The sequence below is a fragment of the Macrobrachium nipponense genome, chromosome 41, assembly GCF_015104395.2.
Source record: "Macrobrachium nipponense isolate FS-2020 chromosome 41, ASM1510439v2, whole genome shotgun sequence".
In the NCBI taxonomy this organism is placed as follows: Eukaryota; Metazoa; Arthropoda; class Malacostraca; order Decapoda; family Palaemonidae; genus Macrobrachium; species Macrobrachium nipponense.
Window position 1 is genome coordinate 34,338,305 of NC_061102.1, and position 22,467 is coordinate 34,360,771.

The window sequence follows — 22,467 nt, forward strand, 5'->3', positions numbered from 1 at the left end:
TGAAAACAACTAAGTTAATTAAATTGTGAATGCAAATGACAACACAGAAAAAGGTGTAAAATACCAAAATTGTAAAAAAGCACCAATCACACAGAATATAAAATAAGAACACTCACTTCAATAAGAAAATGGATAATGTACAAAAAATAAACACTTCAATAAGAAAATGGATAATGCTAAAAAATCACTTCAAATGAAGCAATCACAAAACAAAAATTTGCAATGTGTAAAAATTGAAATCGTTCTTCAAACCACTGTAACTATTAGTTGCAACTAATAAAAATACAACACTTTACCTTGGTACCAATTTTCTTCCTGCTGCAGCTTGTTTCACAATTTCACCACACAATTCACAATATTTCAAAAACAAAAAGGCGCAGTTACACACTTGTGCAATGTTTGTTCAGATTCCACAAAAAGCACTAAATAATACTAAACAACTCTAAGAAATATCAAATCTGAAAGTTACGAGTGACCAATTACGTTACGTTAATATGAACTCAAAAGTGGTGTGAGAGAAGAGAGAGAGAGAGAGAGAAGAGAGAGAGAGATAGAGAGAGAGAGAGAGAGAGGAGAAGGGAGAGAGGAGGATCTAACACCAGGAATTCAAAGTCTAAAATGAACGCTTTTGCTCTCTCCTTGTATGGGCAACTCAAGAAACTGACGGGCTCAAAACATTTTGGACACACGAAAGATAATGCAATCCTTCTAGAAGCTTCTAATATGACGTAACTACAGAAAAATTGTGAAATCTGCATGTGGTTATCGACAAAGAAGTACGCGTATGAAACCAGTCATGAACGTATTAGCTCAACAAAGACATGTATGTAAGTTTGATTAAGATTGACATGTATCCAACCACAATGGAGATCTCGAGATCTCTTAATCTCAAGCCGATGACATATTAAGGAAACAATTCTAGCTTCGAACGGACAAAGTTAATCTCTCTCTTTCTTTACATTCTACGTTATATACTTTTAAATTATGTTATGCGAAATCTGAACATATATTTTACGACATCCTATAACTCTAAGGTAAATAAGGAATCTGAGAATGTTGCAAAACTCTTGTATATAACATTTTATACAGTCAAGGAGAAGATATATTCGTTATTAAAGTAGCAGCATATAATAATAATATCTATCTATCTATCTATCTATCTATCTATCTATCTATATCTATATATATATATATCTATATATATATATATATATATATATATATATATATATATATATGAATGATCAATTTAAGAAAGTATACCCCTTGTCCCTCCTTAGACTAGCAATAATTGTATGAATAGATTTCTTTAGTCTTGAGTCTGTTGTTTTTTTTTTCACATAGGACCTTACATAATAATTTAATAATAATAATAATAATAATAATAATAATAATAATAATAATAATAATAATAATAATAATAATACTCAGGTATAGCCTACCGCGTTAACGCCTGCCACCAACAGAATGCTGAAGAGTGTGCTGACTGCAGCCATGATGCCATCGAACGCAATCGTAATTCTTACTGGAATAGAGAGAGAGAGCGAAACGTTGGTAAGAAAGGATGGCGTGACCATTAACAAGGGGAGCTGTACTAAGCACGGAATGCAGTGTTAGAAGCTCTGTTCATTGGCGAGCTCTAGATGTTGGACTTCTGTAGATGTGCAGTGGTTCCCAAACTTTTTTCTGTCATTTCCCCCTGCACCCAGTTCAACTATCCAGATTTCCCCCTTCATGTGTATTTGGGAAAGAGTAGTTAAAACACACTGTGACTATTTACTAATTTATTTTTCAAGTGTACAAATATACTGATAAACATATAGTTACAGAGTAAAGTGGATAGAGAGCGGTTAGTAACAACTAACCGCGTAGCCATAGAGAGCGGTTAGTAACAACTAACGCGTAGCCATAGAGAGCAGTTAGTAACAACTAACCGCATAGCCATAGAGAGCGGTTAGTAACAAATAAAAGGACATGAGAAAATCCATCTGAGATTTTTTTAGTTTGTAGGTAGTGTAATTATTCCCCCCCCCCCCCCCCCCACCACCGGTAGCTTCAAATTTCCCTCCCCAGGGGGAAATTTCCCCCAGTTTGGGAACCACTGTCATTAGGCTCAACATGAAAGAACTAGGCTACTGGTCGTTGATGGTATAAGGAGCAATTTCTTTGAAAGAGAGAGAGATTCAGTTTTGGTAGCCTTTACCTGCCTAAGGAACGTGAATTGATTTGATATGACACTTTGCACATTGGTGAAATGAACAAACTGGGCACAAAAACGCCTTATGTGCTGGTAAAATGAACTACCGTAGATAAAGCCGGCGATAAATAGCTGAAAGGAGCTTATATAAACTATACTCTGTTTTTTCCATCTGTCCACCCGCCTGTGGTGTTTGCGTATGGTAATACTGCGTCCCGGGCTTTAGATAGTTTCGCTGTGTAAGTTTTAGGTAAATAAATAAAAGGAAATCTGGGTGTACATTTGCAACTGAAAAAGTGGTTTTAATAATTTACTGTATGCTTAATTACACCGTTCACTACTTTTGAAATAGGATATTGTTATTATTGTTGAATGTAACTATCTAAAGCCCGGGACGCAGTGTTACCATACACAACCACCACAGGCGAGTGGACAGATGGAAAAAAAACCGAGTATAGGTCGTCATAAAGTTGGTAAAATGAATGGCCCAACGTATTGTGCAAACTATAAAGTTAAAACTAAAGAAGATGACGGACGTTGTAAGTGGGCCAAGTTATGGAATATAGAGTTTAGGCCAAAGGCCAAGCACTGGGACCTATGAAATCATTCGGCGCTGGAAAGGAAATTGCGAGTTGGCAGGTTTGAAAGGCGCAACAAGAGGAAAACCTCGCAGCTGAGCATAATTGTTAGGGTAGGGCGGATAGCAAGCGGGAAGACAGAGAATATGAAAGGAGGTCGAGTAAAAGGAGCAAAGGGGGTTGCAGCTCGGGGCCGAAGGGACGCTGCAAAGAACCTTGAGTCCTGAGACAAAGTCCGGGGAACGACTTACCGAGGATGGCGCAGGAGTCGGGATCGAGGTTCACTTGGCGCTCCTGAGACACGTGGATGCAGGCGGCTCTGAAGTCTTCGTAGGACCTTGCCACAAACCTCAGGCTCGACAAGAGGACCAAGACGGACCCAAACTGCGGGGTGACACATGAGATTAATGAGCACTTACCAGAGATCAGGATTGCCACAAAAGTCGCTCATTTTGGAGCGTTGAATCTAGAGAAGGAACTCGAAAGGTATGCTTCACCTTGATACAAAACTGGTTTAGCTTTTCAGCCAAATTGGGTCGTACTATCGGAAAACGTTGCACTCAATATTACGTCAGATTGAAGCAGCAACTCGAGAACATCAGTTCACTTTTGTTATTATAAGATTTTCAAATGTTTCATCGGTTCATTTGTTTACTTCTTCCCACTCTCGTTGTCTTACTTTTCATCTTTCCTTCTTTTATTCCTTTCTTATCTTCCATTACTTTCCTTTGACATTATGAAGATGTTCTAGAGAGAAAATGTGGACTGTGAATTAATATTGAAATATTGAGTAGACGACAACTTCTTCTGATTTAAATTATTAAGTCGAAACCAATTATTTCGATTTAAAATATTAAGTAGACGACACATTATTTTAAATTGAAATATAAAGTAGACGACCAATTCTTTTCATTTAAAGTAGACAACATATTTCTATTTCAAATTGGAAATTAGTGTCGCTCTACAGGGAATCGTGACATCAAAATTTAATTTTATGTGGCTATCGTATTCACAGAAAATGACTTTAGATTACTAGTTTTCATGCCTGAATCTCAAGAAAAATATATCACCACTATAAGTATTATCGACAATGGTTAAGATGAAATGGTACACTGAAGCTCTGGAGATTATCTAGCGATTAGAGGTTGAAGGGACACCTCGTAACTATCTTCATTGGGAATAGCAACCTCTACTTAGTGTTAGTGAAGGTCAAGGAAATAATAATAATAATAATAATAATAATAATAATATTTTATTGAAAATAATGGCAGAATTCACAGAATTGATTTTGTACAATATTCTTTCAATTCTCCTTATGATTTTTCTTTCTGGCACGCTGGTATTATAAAGCAGCTGTCCAATGTTCATCGTGCTGTAGGTCGTCAACGGAAATTTCGGGCGGGCTGGTGTTATCAAAAGCAAAACTGGTTATCAGGGACAGGCTGGGGTCGTCAACAGGTATACAGGTGGGTTTCGTAGATCGGGAACAGGCCGTAGTCGTCAGGGGTCTATCCGGTATTTCTTGTTATTTCTTCTTTTCTGTTTTCAAGGCGTCTACATGTTTCGGCCACCTCGTTTGGCCATCTTCGGGACGGGATCGCTGAGTGCAATGGTCTGTGTCAGATGTATTCACGCTATTTATTGCATTCGGTTGGCTTGAAGAAACGGGTACCTCACTTTTCATTGGGCAATACCTGTGACGTCACGAGCGATGTCATCAGGGGGCCCCGCCCCGTTGCTGGTTGGCTGTCCTCTTCGTGGGCGGAGCCTCATCCTTATTGGTGATGGTGGAGGTCCCCTCGAAGGGCGTGCTACCAGGTCGTCCTCAGGGCGAGAGCTTGAGCTGCGATCACCCTCAGGGTTACTAGGGACGTCCTCAGGATGAGAGCTAATGCTTCTATCATCCTCAGGATCCCTCTGGTGCGATGGTCGTTGTGGGGCGGTCTGCTGCTCTCCTGACGGCGGTGGGGAGGAGGAAGGTCTCCTGTGTGATGTTAAACTGGGCTTCTCCCTCCCGATGTGCAGCGCTTCTAAGATTCGCAAACGACGTAGATCGGGTGCCTGGTCGATAACCTCGAAGTTACCGACGATGTCGCTGCGTCGGATTCTTTTATTATGGGCAGTCCTTGCATGATTAAATACCGCTCCTTCCTGCGCGTGACAGGAGATCCTCTTGGAGAGGCGCATTGACGTCATCCCGATGTAAGTTCCGAGGCATCCTCGGATGGGCACGTGTATCTGTAAATGACGTTCGTCCTCTTCAAGGGATCCTGCAACGGTGCGGTTATTTTTCATAATAAGACTGCATGTTTTTTTACTTGTATAAAATATGATCAAGTTGATCTGCTTGTTGGTGTCGGTCGGAGAAACGTGATTCCTGATTATTTCCCGTAGGGCTCGCTCGTCTTCTTTATACCGCCGATGGAAGGTGCCCTTGTAGAAAAAATTAATTTTCTGCTGGGGGTCTGGGCGGGGTTCCTGTAGGTACCATTCTTCCATGCTCTTCCTGAAGACGTTCTGGATGCTTTCGGTGGTGTGTCCGTTGTTTACTAGGACCTGGGCTGCACGTTCCATCTCCTTATGGGTGTCTGCCCATGTTGAACAATGGGTAAAGAGCTCTCCTGACGTAGGCGCTGATGGTGGTGTCCTTATAGCGTTCAGGGCATTCACTCTCGCCGTTCAGACACATTCCCAGGTTCGTGGGCTTCGTGTAAACCCGTTGTAGCGAACGCACCCTCCTTCTGTTCAACCAGGACGTCCAGGAAGGGAAGACGGCCATCACGGCTATATCGATGGTAAATCGTAAACGGCTGTTGGTGTGGAAGGCTTGACGTATTTCCTCGATCTCCTCCCTCGTTCCTGCTTGGATGAAAGTGTCATCTATATATCTTACGTATATAGATGGCTTCCTAATGCTCCTAAAGACACGCTCCTCCACCATGCCATGTAGAAAAGTTCGCAAACAGGACCCCGAGGGGGGATCCCATCGCTACACCATCGATTTGTAAGTACATATGGCCATGGTGGTTAATGAAGGGAGCCTTCTTGGTGCATTTTATTTCCAGCAGAGAGCGAAGGGCGTGTTCGGGGATATTCAGCGGGTCGGTGGATGGGTCTCTGTAGACACGTTCAAGGATCATTTCGATGGTTTCATCTACAGGAACGTTAGTAAACAGCGACTCTACATCCATCGATGCAATACTGCCTCCAGGGGGCGCGGATCTTAAGGTTTGCAGAAACTCCGCAGACGACTTCAAACTATGTGTGCTGGGGATGTAGGGGGGTGAGAATAGTATTTAGTTGTTTTAGCAAGGTGGTATGTGGGTGCTGGTATTTGGCTAATGATAGGTCTTAAAGGGTTTCCATGTTTATGAGTTTTCACATTACCATTGTTCAACATGGGCAGACACCCATAAGGAGATGGAACGTGCAGCCCAGGTCCTAGTAAACAACGGACCACACCAACCGAAGCATCCAGAACGTCTTCAGGAAGAGCATGGAAGAATGGTACCTACAGGAACCCCGCCCAGACCCCCAGCAGAAAATTAATTTTTTCTACAAGGGCACCTTCCATCGGCGGTAAAATAAGAAGACGAGCGAGCGCCCTACGGGAAATAATCAGGAATCACGTTTCTCCGACCGACACCAACAAGCAGATCAACTTGATCATATTTTATACAAGTAAAAAACATGCAGTCTTATTATGAAAAATAACCCCGCACCGTTGCAGGATCCCTTGAAGAGGACGAACGTCATTTACAGATACACGTGCCCAATCCGAGGATGCCTCGGAACTTACATCGGGATGACGTCAATGCGCCTCTCCAAGAGGATCTCCTGTCACGCGCAGGAAGGAGCGGTATTTAATCATGCAAGGACTGCCCATAATAAAAGAATCCGACGCAGCGACATCGTCGGTAACTTCGAGGTTATCGACCAGGCACCCGATCTACGTCGTTTTGCGAATCTTAGAAGCGCTGCACATCGGGAGGGAGAAGCCCAGTTTAACATCACACAGGAGACCTTCCTCCTCCCCACCGCCGTCAGGAGAGCAGCAGACACCGCCCCACAACGACCATCGCACCAGAGGGATCCTGAGGATGATAGAAGCATTAGCTTCTCCTCCTGAGGACGTCCCTAGTAACCCTGAGGGTGATCGCAGCTCAAGCTCTCGCCCTGAGGACGACCCTGGTAGCACGCCCTTCGAGGGGACCTCCACCATCACCAATAAGGATGAGGCTCCGCCCACGAAGAGGACAGCAACAGCAACGGGCCCCCTGATGACATCGCTCGTGACGTCACAGGTATTGCCCAATGAAAAGTGAGGTACCCGTTTCTTCAAGCCAACCGAATGCAATAAATAGCGTGAATACATCTGACACAGACCATTGCACTCAGCGATCCCGTCCCGAAGATGGCCAAACGAGGTGGCCGAAACATGTAGACGCCTTGAAAAAACCACCCGAAAAGAAGAAATAACAAGAAATACCGGATAGACCCCTGACGACTACGGCCTGTTCCCGATCTACGAAACCCACCTGATACCTGTTGACGACCCCAGCCTGTCCCTGATAACCAGTTTTGCTTTTGATAACACCAGCCCGCCCGAAATTTCCGTTGACGACCTACAGCACGATGAACATTGGACAGCTGCTTTATAATACCAGCGTGCCAGAAAGAAAAAATCATAAGGAGAATTGAAAGAATATTGTACAAAATCAATTCTGTGAATTCTGCCATTATTTTCAATAAAACTTGTTTGAAAGAAGGTCTGTTTCCAGCGTACAATAATAATAATAATAATAATAATAATAATAATAATAATAATAATAATAATAATAATAATAATAATAATAATAATGAGGCAGACTAAAGAACTGGCCAGCGATGGAACATGGAAATGGCTACAGAGGGGAGAACTGAAGCGGCACAAGATCAGACCCTAAACACCAGATATGTTCAAAGAACGAAAAGATGGAAATAACATCTCACCATATGCATGGAAGTGCAATATGAAAAACGAGACCATAAACCACATAGCAAGCGAATGTCCGGCACTTGCGCAGAGCCAGTATTTAATATAATAATAATAATAATAATAATAATAAAATAATAAATAAAATTAATAATAATAATAATAATAAGAATAATAATAATAATAATGCTCTAAGAGGTCCGCAATAATAAAAATGTTGCGAGTTCGTGTATAATTTAAAAACCCTTTACAAAGCTTTCGAACCCTACCCTGGGTTCATCTTCAGTCAAAAAAAAAAAAAAAAAAAATTTTCTTAAGATGAACCCAGGGAAGGGTTCGAAAGCTTTGTAAAGGGTTTTTTAAATTATACACGAACTCGCAACATTTTTATTATTGTGGACCTCTTAGAATATTATGTATACTCTCACGATAGAGAGTTTTTCCCAACTAATAATAACAACAATAATAATAATAACAACAACACTTACCAGCGAAAGAGATCCGAGAATAAGCGTCCCAACCCTCAGGCTGAAGCAGCAGCAGCATCCCCTTGGGTACCAGGCTGAAAAAGAAAGGGATTATTCGTTCACTGCCTGATCGGTGAACTAACGAACAGAGAGAGCTCTACCACTGCCATCTTGAATTGAGTCAATTCAAGATGGCAGTGGCTCTACACAGAAATCTATGAATACACGTCGACTTGAAAGGATTTAGTTTTTCCTTTTCCTTGAATACATCGTATGCTCATATGCACGCACCTTTTGGACTGCACTGAATATAGAATTTAGTCCAAAGGCCAAGCATTGGGACCTATGCGGAAATTGACAGTAAAAAGGTTTGAAAACGCACCTTATGTAAGGGGGTACACTAAAAAGAACGAGAGATGTGGCAGCTATAATTTATAGGAGTTGAAGGCACGCTGTAAAGGACCTCAAGTACTGCCTGTAAGTCACCGCATGAGGTCTAGAATTAAACCCCTACGGGGTTTAATTCTAGACCTATTTGAATCTTTGTCAATCCCTCCAGTAGTTTGCGACGGGTGGTGTATTAGTCAACTGAAAAGAGGGCGAAATTTCACTTGAAAGGGTATTGGTGGGTTTCGATATCATTAGGCTCTGGAGTTAGTAAATGCCGGGTGACACCTTGTCACCATTGGGGAAATTTTTTAAACGACCGATAATAAAATAATCGTTTTTGGCACAATTTTTAGATTGGCTCTAATATCATGTAATTTTTTTCTTATGAAATGTGTTTTCCAGATAGCTCATAACACTCGGAATGTCTGATATGCGTTAGAAATTATAATTTTGAATTCAGTAATTCATAGAACTACAGACTATAATTTCATTTTTCAGATTTTAAGATAAGGTGAAATTTATGAAGACACTTGCAGTATAAGGATTACTTTTAAGAACTTTAGATAAAGGTTGATTTATCAGGCTTTTATGAATTATCAGTTGTTTGTCCTTTAGTTTAAATATCAGCATACTGTTAAATATATCGCTGATATAGGCTACATTTGTACACCTTTCTCTTTTTTAACTTTAGTATATCAGCTAGTGAATTATCGCCATTCAATTTTTCATGAGCAACAACTTTCAGAGAAAAATACAATTCTTTTCTATGGTGAACGATTGTATTTTTAAAGATCATCCCTTTTGTAAAGGCACTTCAACTCATATTAAGGAAACATCAACAAATAGAATGATCAAAGCAAGTAAAAAGAAAGAGGTGATGAATTGTATCACAGCTTGGATCCAGGTACAACAGTGTAATCTCACAAAGACTGTATATCAACTTATATCTCTTATCTGTATATCACCCGATACTTAAAGAAACATGAGAAGCAATCACCCATTACCCCAACTTCCCCTAAGAGAAATAAAAGAAAAGCTACATGGCAATAATCATACTTAAAGAACTGTATATTTTGTGGAAATGACTGTCCAATTACACCTGATCCACGCCATCCTGAAAAGTGTGACAAGCCATCAGTATGCCGCTCATACATACAGAAATCTTTTAAAGAAGCTATATTAAAAGTTTGTAAATTGCGTAATGATCAGTGGGGCTCTGAAGCAGAACTTGACCAAGTGGAGCAACAGCAGATCTTCATGCTGCAAATGGACGATACCACCGAAAATGCTACCAAACGTTTGTTAAACCAAAGTACTGTAAAACAGAGAGCTCTTCTTCATATATGACTGGCATGGATAATACTCCCACTACATGCTTGCATAACTGAAATGAAAAAAGACTATTCCCAGATATGAAATTCAGTTAATCTTCATCAAGTTTATATTGCCCATGGTGGAAAGCTTACGTGTCGTCAGTTTATGAACACCATTATGGATATTTTAGAAAATGAGTACATAGTGTTGCCTGCTTACAGTTAGCTAGTATTATTATTCATAGATCATCTGCAAGTCATCCCATAAAACCGTCAAAAGAAGAAGAGAATGATGATGTTCAAACAGCTGTAAAAACTATTGCTTCCACCATTGTAAATGAATGCAAAGAGAATATACCAGATAAAGACTGCTACAAAAGCCATCTTAATAATGTGGGTAATAACTTGGCCCAACAAAGGAATTGTTAGATCACGCTGCTACGGCATACCGTCAAAAGCCTCTGACACTATGTTTGACATTAGGTATGCGGTATGACAGAAAAAAACATTCTGCCAATAAAATTATAGGAGCTCCCAAGTTAAAGACACTGCCTCCAACAGCAGCCGCATCTAGATACCATGTTTACCGGTGTCACCTACAGGCTGCCCGATGGAAATGTGCTGATAAAGCCAATCCACCCTTTATGGACGCGACTGACTATGGTTGGGAATTTGACCCTAATCATACTTTTCTAGTGGCAGTTACCACATCCAAAGGAGTATCATGTGCTCCAGAATATTTTCTGCAGCTTATTAAATGTTCTTGTGCTATCGAAGGGAATACATGTGGAAGTGCAAATTGCAGTTGTGTGAAGGCATCTCTAGGATGTAGTGCATTGTTTTGTCAATGTAAAAGTTCAGTTGAGTGTTTGAACCGATTCGCTGAACTGATGAAAGATAGAAGTAAAAATGAATAAGAAAAAAATTAAGAAAAGGCTATTCTAAGAAACATTTGAAATGATGGCTAGCTAAATGCAGTAACGATCTATCACAGTTTGCGCGTTGTAATAACGATAACTATTTATACATCTTTGATTTTTCACGTCTTTTTTTTTAATATTAGTAATTTTCTTCTCAATTATGGCAATGTATTTTTCCAAATAACAATTAATAAAACTATTTACTTGTTCGAAAGAGGAGATAGATAAAAATGTCACTCAGAAGTAAAACTTGTACAGATTTTTTTTGTCTCATAAATACCTCAAACTTTTTAGTGCATAGATAATTTTCCCTAAAGGTGACAGTGTGTCATCCGGCAGTTTTTTTACTGTTATACCCTATGGTATTAGAAAATGCAAAAAATCATCGGATTCTCAACATTACCTCTTCATGTGGAATTTTCAGTACACTATATCAACGACATCTCTTATGAAGTCCCTCGTGTTACAAGAGTTCTATCTGCTATACTTTAGCATTTCCTTTATAAGAAAGATATATGCGCTTCATTCACTTCTTTTTGTTTTCTATGTGCTTCAGTGCTTTCAGCATGCGAATGATTTTCATTCCAGATTTTCCTTACGCGTAAATCAATCAAATTTTAGCTTCTATCACGTCACAACATTAGTTTTATTATATGTAGTTTGCCAAGGAAACTCGACTCAGCATGACATCACATTTAAAATCCACGCTATGTATGGGTACCTAAGGTGCCAAATTTCATCCAAAATGTTGAAGGCCTTGAATCTGAATATGGCATTGCTGTCAGAAAGGTGGCTTGTCCAAGAATGAGGCACTCATTAATGCTCAGGAATTAGCGATGATCCCACAGACTTACTTTTACCCTTTTGATGGCACTAGTTTTCCAGAATAATTTCTCCTAAGGAGTTGTTCTTTGGTCACCAAGATGAGATCCCTGTAGGGGGCTAGTGCTGCCAGTGCACCTCACGAGGTGCACTACTGGGTCTTTGCAGCGTGCCTTCGGCCCCTAGCTGCAACCCCTTCCGTTCCTTTTACTGTACCACCTTTCATGTTCGCTTTCTTCCATCTTAATTTCCACCCTCTCCTAACAATTGATTCACAGTGCAACTGCGAAGTTTTCCTCCTGTTTATACCTCTCAAACTTTTTACTGTCAATTTCCGTTTCAGCGCTGAATGACCATATAGGTCCCAGTGCTTGGTCTTTGGCCTAAATTCTATATTTAACCAAGATGATATAACTCTTGGCGATCATCAACTGCATTATTAGGAAGGACTTCTGAGAACAATCTCCTTCGGTTTCTCGATCGTGGGGTCAGAGGCGTCAAGTCTTCAAGACCGAAGAAAGATTCATAGGTGGTTACACAAATTTGGAGTTTCTGGTCAATAATCTGCGCGGGAAAGAACCAATATTGGTCCGGCTTGTGACATTAACGAAAGTTCTCAAAAGCAAAAGCAGGATTGTTTGTTTGTGTGTTATTTTTACGCTACATAGAACCAGTGGTTATTCAGCAACAGGACCAACGGCTTTACGCGACTTTCGAACCACATCAAGAGTGAACTTCTATCACCAGAAATGCACATCTCTCACTCCTCAATGGAATGGCCGAGAATCGAACTCGCGGCTACCGAGGTGGCACGCCAACAGGATTGATTTCACACTTTGCCACCGACATCGGCCTCTTGGTGAAAAGCTCATAAAATGCCAGGAAAGATGATTATGTGACATTTTAGCCTTTAGCACGCCTATAAAAATTCAAAATTCAGAAGTCCTTGTTCCTGAATCTCAAACAATTAACCAATATCAGAAGCAAAGTAGGGACCCAGCAAATTAGGAAAAGCAACTTCGATAAACGATATTTCTGTGAATTATGCAAATATCTACGTCAAAGATGCCATTTCACTATAAATACGACTTCCTGGAAGATTCGGAATCACTGAAAACCTCTCCTCTCCAACTCAAGTATATTTTTACATTTTCGTACACATACACATACGCACATGCCTATATACTATAACTGAATCACGAAAGTTTGGAACGTGATAAATCCATAAATAAAGGTATAAGCCACGAAGGAAAAATAAACAACGGTGTTTCTGCAAGTTCTTTCGACTCGACGTCCTTTACTTAATCCTTTACTTAATATATATGTTAAAAGGAGGGATGTGGAGACTCATCATATTTAACTTGCCATGGAGACAGAGTCCGAGCGACAGCTTAAGAAAGCTGATATCTCTTTTCTGGGATGGTGTGACATTAAGATGCTTACTTAGCAGGTCAACGTTCGTTCTGTAGGTATGTGAGTTCGAGAGGCTATTGTTCAAGGTGCCTTTGAAAACTGGCTGCGACCAGTTACTGAAGAGTGTGAATTCGTGTGTACGTGTACGAGCTATGTCCATTCATAACAGCAAGTTTTAGGCAGAACGGAGGAGACGGCTGCCTTGGGGAGAAAGAGCCTGGATGGCTCTATAATGTATTTTTGTTTAAGTGATATTCCAAGCTGTAATGGGTAAGTGTCAATATGCTTTAGCCAAAGTTATGGCTTGTCTCTTACTTTGATATTTTGTAAAGATGTTCTATTTCATTTAATCTTTTGACTTTGTCTTTACAATTGTGTGTGCTTACGAGTGTGTTCTCCTGTCTTTTAAACAGGTGGATCTAGTGAGGGGGCTAAGTGTCCTAGTGAGAGGACTAAGTGTCCTAGTGAGGGGACTGTGTTTTGGAGAAGAGATAATTGGTGTGACTAATTACTGATTAAGACTATAAAATACCGGGGGGTTGTCTGTGAGACTTGAACTATGAATTATCATTCCATTAATTATCCTGTAAGAACCTGAATTATTCAAGTAGTACTTTACTTTGAATAAACGTATATTTTTGTAGCTCCGACTCTGATTTGGTGACCTTAAATAATTGAGTGTAGGTTGGGAGAGAGAGAGAGAGAGAGAGAGAGAGAGAGAGAGAGAGAGAGCGAGGAGGGGCAAAGTGTTACCAGTTCGTCTTCCGCTCTTGGCTAAACGCATACCAAATATGAAAATAGTGGGGGCGACGCTCCCGTTGTTATTATAATATATATATATATATATATATATATATATATATATATATATATATATAGTATGTGTGTGTGTATAATATATATATGCTTACAGATTTGGATAAAAAATGATTTTAAAAGAATTGGTTAAATGACTGTGTGGACTGATGGACACTTAAATACAGCCAAATCCCTAATGAAATGTAGTAACAGATAGTGCTTGCACAGCGTATTATATTTAAACAATATACTAGGTCGTCATTGAAAAGCTAGATGTAATTGAGGTACTTTAGATTTTTTTATTTACACAATGAGCAATGGAGTAACTGAGGGCTGGAATGCAAGCCAGTCTAGCGAAGTAAGTGATGGAATTAGATCAAACTGTCAACACACCATAAGACATCTGGAGTTAGTAAGGAGATTTACATGGATCAATTACACACTGGAATAAGTGTTGACTGGTATGCAAACCAGTAGGACAATGGATAATTATACATTTAAATAAACCTTATTATTGGATATTTACATAGCTTTCAAAATAATATTCAAAATGACTATGAATAATAAATGAAGAGCCTCGGCCGTAAGTTGATAATAATCTTGCAATAGACAAAGGGAGCTGATGGCTGGTTTCAAGAATTGAAAAGGCGGTGGTTGCGGAACAATGACGGGGGAGGGGGGAAGACACATGGTTCTGGAAACAAATTATTCCAGTTAAACTTAATACATTAAAGAACCCTTCCAAATAGCAGTACTCTTACACCCCTACCATAGGGCAGCATATATACACATGTATATGTCCTTATTCTTTATTATATCTTTCTCGCATTCTCTCTATTTGTGTACAAAGTTTGCCAAACTTTTAATCAAGAACTCTACCGTGAATATTGTAAACAGGTCAACATCACTCCAATGTTACCAGTGCAGTTGTGTTGACCATCTTACTTGACTCGTCAAAACAGATTATGCAGACATATATACAAATACGGCCTTTAGTCTCTCTCTCTTTCGTAATGGGGAAGATTTTAAATTCAACGATTTAGCAAAACCATTAAATACCGGTAAAATTAAAATCAGATATTCCCCATCTCTTTCTCATTTGGGTCTCTCCCGATTAACGGGACACAGGATCAAGATCAAGGTGTGGAAAATTCTCTGGATATTCACGGAATCGTCAACGAATTTCCTATATTGTTTGCTTGTATGGGGTTTTTACGTTGCATGGAACCAGTGGTTATTCAGCAACGGGACCAACGGCTTTACGTGACCTATACGAACCACGTCGAGAGTGAACTTCTATCGCGAATTTCCTATAGACCTTCAAAAATAATTCTGGAGTAACCGCTCCAGGTGGATGGACAGGGCTCCAAAATGCAGTAAAGTTTCAGAGCATCACAGGTAAATCATTTACGGTTAAAAAGTGTATAATTGTAATTTTCAAATTTTAACATCTCCTATATTCTATTTTTGTATTTCTAGCTTATGTAGCTAAGTTAGGAGTTGAACGAATCTCCGGAAATCGTGCATTTTTTTTTTGGTCGAGGGGCAACAAAGGGAACTTAAAATCTGGTTATCAAGTATTAGCACAATAATCCACACCTTGCGACAATTCCAGGTATGCTATGTTTAACGGACATGCAGACTTACTTACGTAAGAGAGAGAGAGAGAGAGAGAGAGAGAGAGAGAGAGAGAGAGAGAGAGAGAGAGAGAGAGAGAACGGTCAAGGAAGTATAGAAAGTCAAAGGTGAGTAAGATGGTGCTCGCTCAATTACATTCTGAAGCTCAATTATCAACACGGAAGGAAAATAACCCAATGGGGGGCGGTTGGGGGCCGGGTTGTTTATTGGTGTCAACGCCCTTCGTAATGCACTGAAAGCATTACTAAAGGGTGTCTGCAGCGTCCCTTTGGGCCTATAGCTCCATTTCGGCTCCCTTTCTTCAATCTTGCTGCCAAGCATCTCCAACTTTACTTCTTAGTGGTATACAATGATTTGGTTTGATTTGATTTATATAGATTTTTGGCATTATGCCGAGCACTGGAGCAACTAAGGCCATTGAGCGCTGAAATGGAAATTGACAGTTGAAGGCTCCAAAGGCGTAACAGGAGGAAAACCTCGCAGCAGCTGCACTATTAAACAATTGTTAGGAGAGAGATGGTGGACAGTAAGATTGAAGAAAGAATATGAACGGCGCTACAGTTTAAGGAATGAAAGCAGTTGCAGCTAGGGGCCGAAGAGACGCTGCATAGAACCTTAAGTAATGCCTACATTGCACTATCTCCCTACTCGGATTAGTGGTACTATGAGGTTTTCCACCTTGCGGGCCCTGTAGGTACTTTACCGAATTTATTATTTGGATTTCTTTATCTTCCTTTCCAACCAAGCCAACTCCCACTGTTCACTGTCTCGAGCGACAAAATTTAATGGTCTAAGGTGCCCCAGTGCTTGGCTTCATAGCCTAAATGTCACATTTAAAGCTATACCCCCGTTTTATTTGTTAAAATCTACACATGACAGAATCCCTTAGTTCTGTGCCAAATGATTTTTAATCAATATGGCAGTGCCAGACCAACAGTCTTCATTCTTGACCTTAGTCAAATGCTCCCCCCTCTCTCTCACCCTCCCCGGACCCCGTCTTCCCAGCACGCACCACAGACATGCGAGGGAGGCGCCACAACTCCCACCGAGCCGCTGGCGACATTTTGCATTGACCACGAAAATATTTATAGCTGTCGTTGTCTAATGTTCCATCCATCGATATTGCCATCTTCGTGGTCCTTGATTCTCTTTGGGATAGTGAGTCATTTTCGATTATTTGAAAGGTCCTGCCAATTTCAGGGCTATGTTTTTGTTTGGTTGCCATGACTATGAAGTTCGTCCAGTCTGAGAAATGCAAGCCTAATCGATGAAGGACCAACTCGTGAAAATAATTGGAAGTAATTTGTGACGATGCAGGATATGACTCGTCACACGCATTACTTCTACGACTTTCTTGTTATAAGAATGTTGTTTGTGTGTTTGCTTTCTGTCAGGTTTTGATTGCAGAATATTTTCAAAATTCGTCCGCTTCTCATTCCAATTTTAGTTCATGGAATATTGTTCTCCGAGATCGGTCTAAAGATTTCAGGTTTTGTTCCAGTTTATGTATCATTCAAGGGTTGTGTAGGTCATCTCGATCACAGCCCAGTGTGCTGCGTATAATGACCTCTCAAGTGACTTACAGTTATTTTTACATGATGTAGCAAAAATGAATGGATAAATAAAACAAAATAAAAAAAAAGAAACCACACACACAGTGTTAAGGTTTCACTAAAATAAAATTCCACTCGACTCATTTCAGTAAAACCCATAAGTTCAATAGTTCCGTCATTCTTATTCACAATTTCATTTTTTATTTTTTTTTTTTTTTTTTTTTTTTTTTTGCACATTTCTAGGACTACTGCAATGCGTCAGTTCGTCATGAAATTCCCCACTGAGCAAACTTTTATGCATTTCTGATTCAAGAAATAAGTATCCATTCTGATGCATTGTGCAAAAGGTCCCTTTGACGTTGGCAACACTGTTAGCAGTTCTTCACCAACCTCAACGTGATCTTATTGATCTCTGTAGCTCTCCTTCGGTGCACTGACTATAAATTGGCTAGGCCGAAAAGTCTCACCATGTTTTTATTAAAACGTAAACCGTCTAAACAACTTTTTGCTTCGTAGGTTCATTGTTCGTTTGCATAATGGTCATTTTTCTCAGCTTTTGTGATTGTCAATGTGATTAATGCACCAAATGGAGCCTAGTTCTCATCCTAACGATTAGCTGGTTGAACTTGAACCTTTCTTAAGGCGTAGGCCTATAAGCCGATCAAACCTATGTCCCTACCAAGGTCCAAATAAGAGCTATTTTCTGGACCTTGAGTCCTACGAGGCCCAGTAGCCCGCGGAAGGAAACACGGAAAATATAGGCGAATGTGACACGAGTTAGGTCGATCCACCCTTTGCAGGTGGAAGACTGCAGCGCATTTGGATTTTTTTTCATTGTTTCCCTTCCCACAAGCTTTTCCTTCCGTTTTCCCTAACCTAATTAGTCTATGTTGCTAACCACACATCATTTATAATGCTAACATTCTTAACTCGACACTTCGTAGCATGGCATAGAAAACCATTTTTCTCTTTTTGTCTTTCGAATTAGAATTTTTATCTCGAAATAGTACGTAAGACCATCATTCGGTATGGCGAAAGTCTGGGCTGTCAAAAGCCAAATCCCCAATATGTCCTAATAAAATAATATTTTTCTCCCAAGACTACAGATCGGGATTGATACACAAGTCTTCATAACTTACTTTTCATTTTACACGTGAAGACACGAACGGACGCACAGTTAGCCAGACTCCGCGAGCACGTATAACACAACTACGGGACTCAGAAATGTGTTGGACGTCAAAGCCTTGTTTTACATCTGGCAACACGCTACCGTTCGCACATGAACGATTAATGACGAATCTGTGACGTCATTATCAAAATAAGCAACTTTCTTCTGCTGTCATCGGGACAATGGCAATCTGCAACAATTAATATTTAGACGCTGACAATTTATTTGCGTTCGGCGTTCCAGTATCGACTCCACTTGAGACGGCGTGATTCAATGACGTATTTCCCTAAAATGCTGTGGCCACGGTCCAGGTCAGCCAGACAGCGTACCTAATTTTAAACCTCTTCTGTACACCTACGTCATCTGAGGGAGGTTGGTGGTAAAAAGGGTGGGTCCACAGAGGGTCCGTGGTGGTGAGAACCATTAAGAGTAGGTCTAACACACCGCCAAAAATCTCTCCTGCAGATTATATATATATATATATATATATATTATATATATATATATATATATATATATATATATATATATATATAATACACACACACACACACACACACACACACACACCACACACATATATATATATATATATAATATATATATATATATATATATATATATATATATATATAATCTGTAGGAGACATTTTTGATGGTGTGTTAGACCTATATCGATCTTAATGAAAAAAAAAACTATTTATTAATTATTTTTTTTCTGGAACTCTGAATGAAGATAATCTGTATCATGGTCAAGGAAGAACCACTAACTACTGTACATTAGAACTTATTTCTTTAAAGAAAAGAATATTTTTGGAAAGGTGATATTTCAATTGTCAAAAGAATGTATATAAAACATTCTGCCTTTTGAAAATATTTGACCAAGTTATAACTTTCATTTCTTTTCTTAGTTCCTCGCGGACGGTTGCTCAAATGTTTTAGGTAATCTCATTCGAGAATATACTGATATCTTAAATAATAAATCAATGAAAATAAAAAAAAGGCAATAAATCGTCAGGAATTTCAGTACAAGATTTGTCTAAATTCAAAGCAAAGCTTTAAAAAAAAAAATGTTGCCTCCATGGGAGCTTTCTTGCGCGCTGCATTACAGACCTCCCGCATTAGTACTAACTGCGAAAAAGAACAAAAAAATGAATAGGGTGAATGCAACTCCAACAACCCCCCTCTCCTAAAACACAGTCTATCCAAGTATCATTTGTTCTTGTTTCCTAACTGAGGATATTTCACATAAAAGTTTTTGACGAGACATCCCCCAATTCCTCTAGTAGCCGGTTTTACTAAGCATCTGATATACACTCTCCAGTGTTCAGGGAAAATCGCCCAGTCAATAAAATGGTTTCAAGCTAATATGATTAACTGGGGGAACATCCGAGAACACAAAGACTTCACTTTCTGCCTTGGAGGTTTTTGAAACACTTCCTATTTTTAAGAGTCAATACGGAGATGTATCCACTGGTCTATGTCTAGCTTTGCTTTGGGAAAACGACGGTATTCTATATTCGAGGTTTTCGTTTTTTTCACGTGTAATAGAACAGCCAAATACCGGCCAAGCACTGGGACCTATGAGGTCATTCAGCGCGGAAATGGAAACTGATAGTAAAAGGTTTGAAAGGTATAACACGAGGAAAACCTTACACTTGCACTATGAAATAATTGTTAGGAGAGGGTGGAAAGTAAGATGGAACAAAGTTAATACGAACGTAGGTACAGTAAAGGGAACGGAAAGGGTTGCAGCTAGGGGCCGAAGGTATGCTGCGAAGAACCTTAAGTAATGCCTACAGTGCACCACATTAGGTCCACTGACGAACTAACACCCCCACGGGGAATACCGCGCAGTTACTATACTCTTGTTTTTTTCCATCTGTCCATCCGCCTGTGGTGGTCGCGCATGGTAACACTGCGTCCCGGGCATTAAATAGTTACGCTATATGTAACTTTTAGGTAAATAAAAGGATATCTTGGTGTACATTTGCAACTGAAAAGTGTTTTGATAATTTACTGTATGCGAATTACACCGGTAATATTCGAAATAGGATGTGATTTAAAGCCCGGAACGCAGTGTTACCATACACAAACACCACAGGCTGATGGACAGATGGAAAAAAAAGAGAGTATAGGCATGATCACTGATAGAATGAATGATGAATAAAATGATATACGGGTACTCAGCAGTTCCTGTTGTTTACCTTATGGATAGCAAACCAAAGCATTGTTTTGGATAACAAAGTGTGTGAGACCAAGGAGTGTGACGTCACAGTATTATTGGTGAATCACGCCCAAAGCTGCGCGCTGGCTGACCTGTTCTATGACCGTGGCTGTGGCTTACTCATTACAAGCATGTAAAGATCTCGAATGCTTTTCATATATTTACGATAAAAAAAATAATCCTAACATTAGGCTTAAAGATTGAAAAAGAAACCCACAAAATACTGTGCTGTATAACGCGTTTACTTATAAGTATTTACATTTTATTTTACTCAACACTCGAGTACTTTCAGGCCCTATTTCAAGAGATGCATAGGTTGTCAGCCTGAGTCAAGGCCCAGCAGTCTTCTGACCCAGGCTGACAACCTACTCATCTCTTGAAAAAGGGCCACAGATAGGACCTGAAAGTACTCGAGTGTTGAGTAAAATAAAATGTAAATACTTTTAAGTAAACCCGTTGTACACAGTAATTTTGTGGGTTTCTTTTTCAATCTTCAGAAGAAAACTGAGAGAAGTTTTTGTTTGGTTCATTAGGCTTAAAGTTTATTGTTGAACGAATAATTGTGATTTCGTATTACCGGAATAATTTGCTATCGACAATTCCATTGCTTGGTATTTGATATTCGGAATTGGGAATCTTTTTTCAATCTATTTGTTATTTTATGAAAGTTTAGGATAAATTCAAGTTTCATTGTTTTATGGTCTGACTTTTGTAACAGAGTAATATGAGAAATATGTTAATTCAGGTTTTCCATAATGAGGTTCGATGGTTGCGACAGAATGGAAATAACAATGATTTCAAAACAAAAACAGTTGTCGGCAGTTGGTGGAGTTGCCACTCTCAAAAAGAAAGAAGGAGAGAGAGAGAGAGAGAGAGAGAGAGAGAGAGAGAGAGAGAGAGAGAGAGAGAAGGGGATTACATCTAAACAGCCAAGTTACGATGCGAGTTATATTTTACTGAGCTATCAAATCAACAGGCAACATTCTTCAGATTTTGTTTAATATGATATAGATCATAGCCCATATTCTATACAACGTACTCTATATACTTTCGGATATATTCTATAAAATCAAAGCTGAATTCAGCTGATTCTTTCATAAACTGAATTAAAATCTTATATCTTAAAGGTTACATTTCATAGGTTATGTATTCTCTATTACGTCTACGAAATGAAACCTTCTACAGATCATTTGATATTTGTCACAGACTACCTTTTCTACAATCACTGAGGACGATCACACTTCGCAGAACTTTAGAAATGACGAAGCAGCCTCTTAAATGTAGACAAACCAGAGATTCGCCATTTTCCTAACAGCTCATATCATTTGACGAGACAAAAAAAATACATTCATAAACAAATAAAGCCACTATGGACTTTTTATATGAAAAATGCTTCTCACGCCTACCATAGCTTAAAATCAACGAACAGGTTTTCTGCATCAATACCAAATAGACTGTAAAAAATTAAATAGACAAATCAATGAACAGATATATAAAAATTCCTTTCCGTTCCTTTCTTCGACTAAACAAGCTATTTTCTTTCGCTTACTTTACTTCTTGTCTAACTGTCTATTTCAGTCGTTTGCGCAGCGGTAAAAAACGGGAATGGTGGGCTGAAAGAGCGACTAAAATGGCTGCAATGAAACGACTCCGTGTCGGGGGGGTGGGGGTTTGTTTAGTGCAACTCACGCAGTGCACTGTAGAGATTACCAGGATTAATAGAGTACAGGGTTAGACCACTTCTGACCAAAATAGGATCCTCAATCTCGCGCATGACGTCACGTGGCTGATATGACTGAGGTTTAAGTAGATAAAAAAAAAAAAAAAAAAAAAAAAAAAAGTCATCAGTCCATATTTGACCCCCACCAGAGTGAAGACCTAGGAAACGATCTGGCGATTAACGGGGACCTCTCTCACACAAGGTCGTGAAAGAGATAAAATGGGTGTGGGCAAACAATTCCCATAGTGACCCTTAAATTATTTGTTTTCTTTTATGGCCACCTACCAA

General features: G+C 39.5%; 1 protein-coding gene across 3 annotated transcripts in view; it reads right to left on the reverse strand.

The window, feature by feature from the left end:
• The window catches only part of LOC135212669 (lysosomal-associated transmembrane protein 4B-like), a 39,314-nt gene that overhangs the window by 10,531 nt on the left and 6,316 nt on the right, over positions 1 to 22,467 (reverse strand). Inside the window, exons 1-4 of one of the 3 annotated variants that reach the window (XM_064246323.1) lie at positions 18,204 to 18,457; positions 8,239 to 8,312; positions 3,027 to 3,159; positions 1,443 to 1,525 (exon numbers count right to left, since the gene is read on the reverse strand). In XM_064246323.1, coding sequence (XP_064102393.1) covers positions 1,443 to 1,525; positions 3,027 to 3,159; positions 8,239 to 8,312; positions 18,204 to 18,210 — 297 coding nt within the window. In that variant the 5' untranslated portion in view covers positions 18,211 to 18,457. Of the gene's footprint in view, positions 1 to 1,442; positions 1,526 to 3,026; positions 3,160 to 8,238; positions 8,313 to 18,203; positions 18,458 to 22,467 lie in introns of those variants that run through there. The other 2 variants (XM_064246322.1, XR_010313961.1) reach the window with 2 other exon arrangements.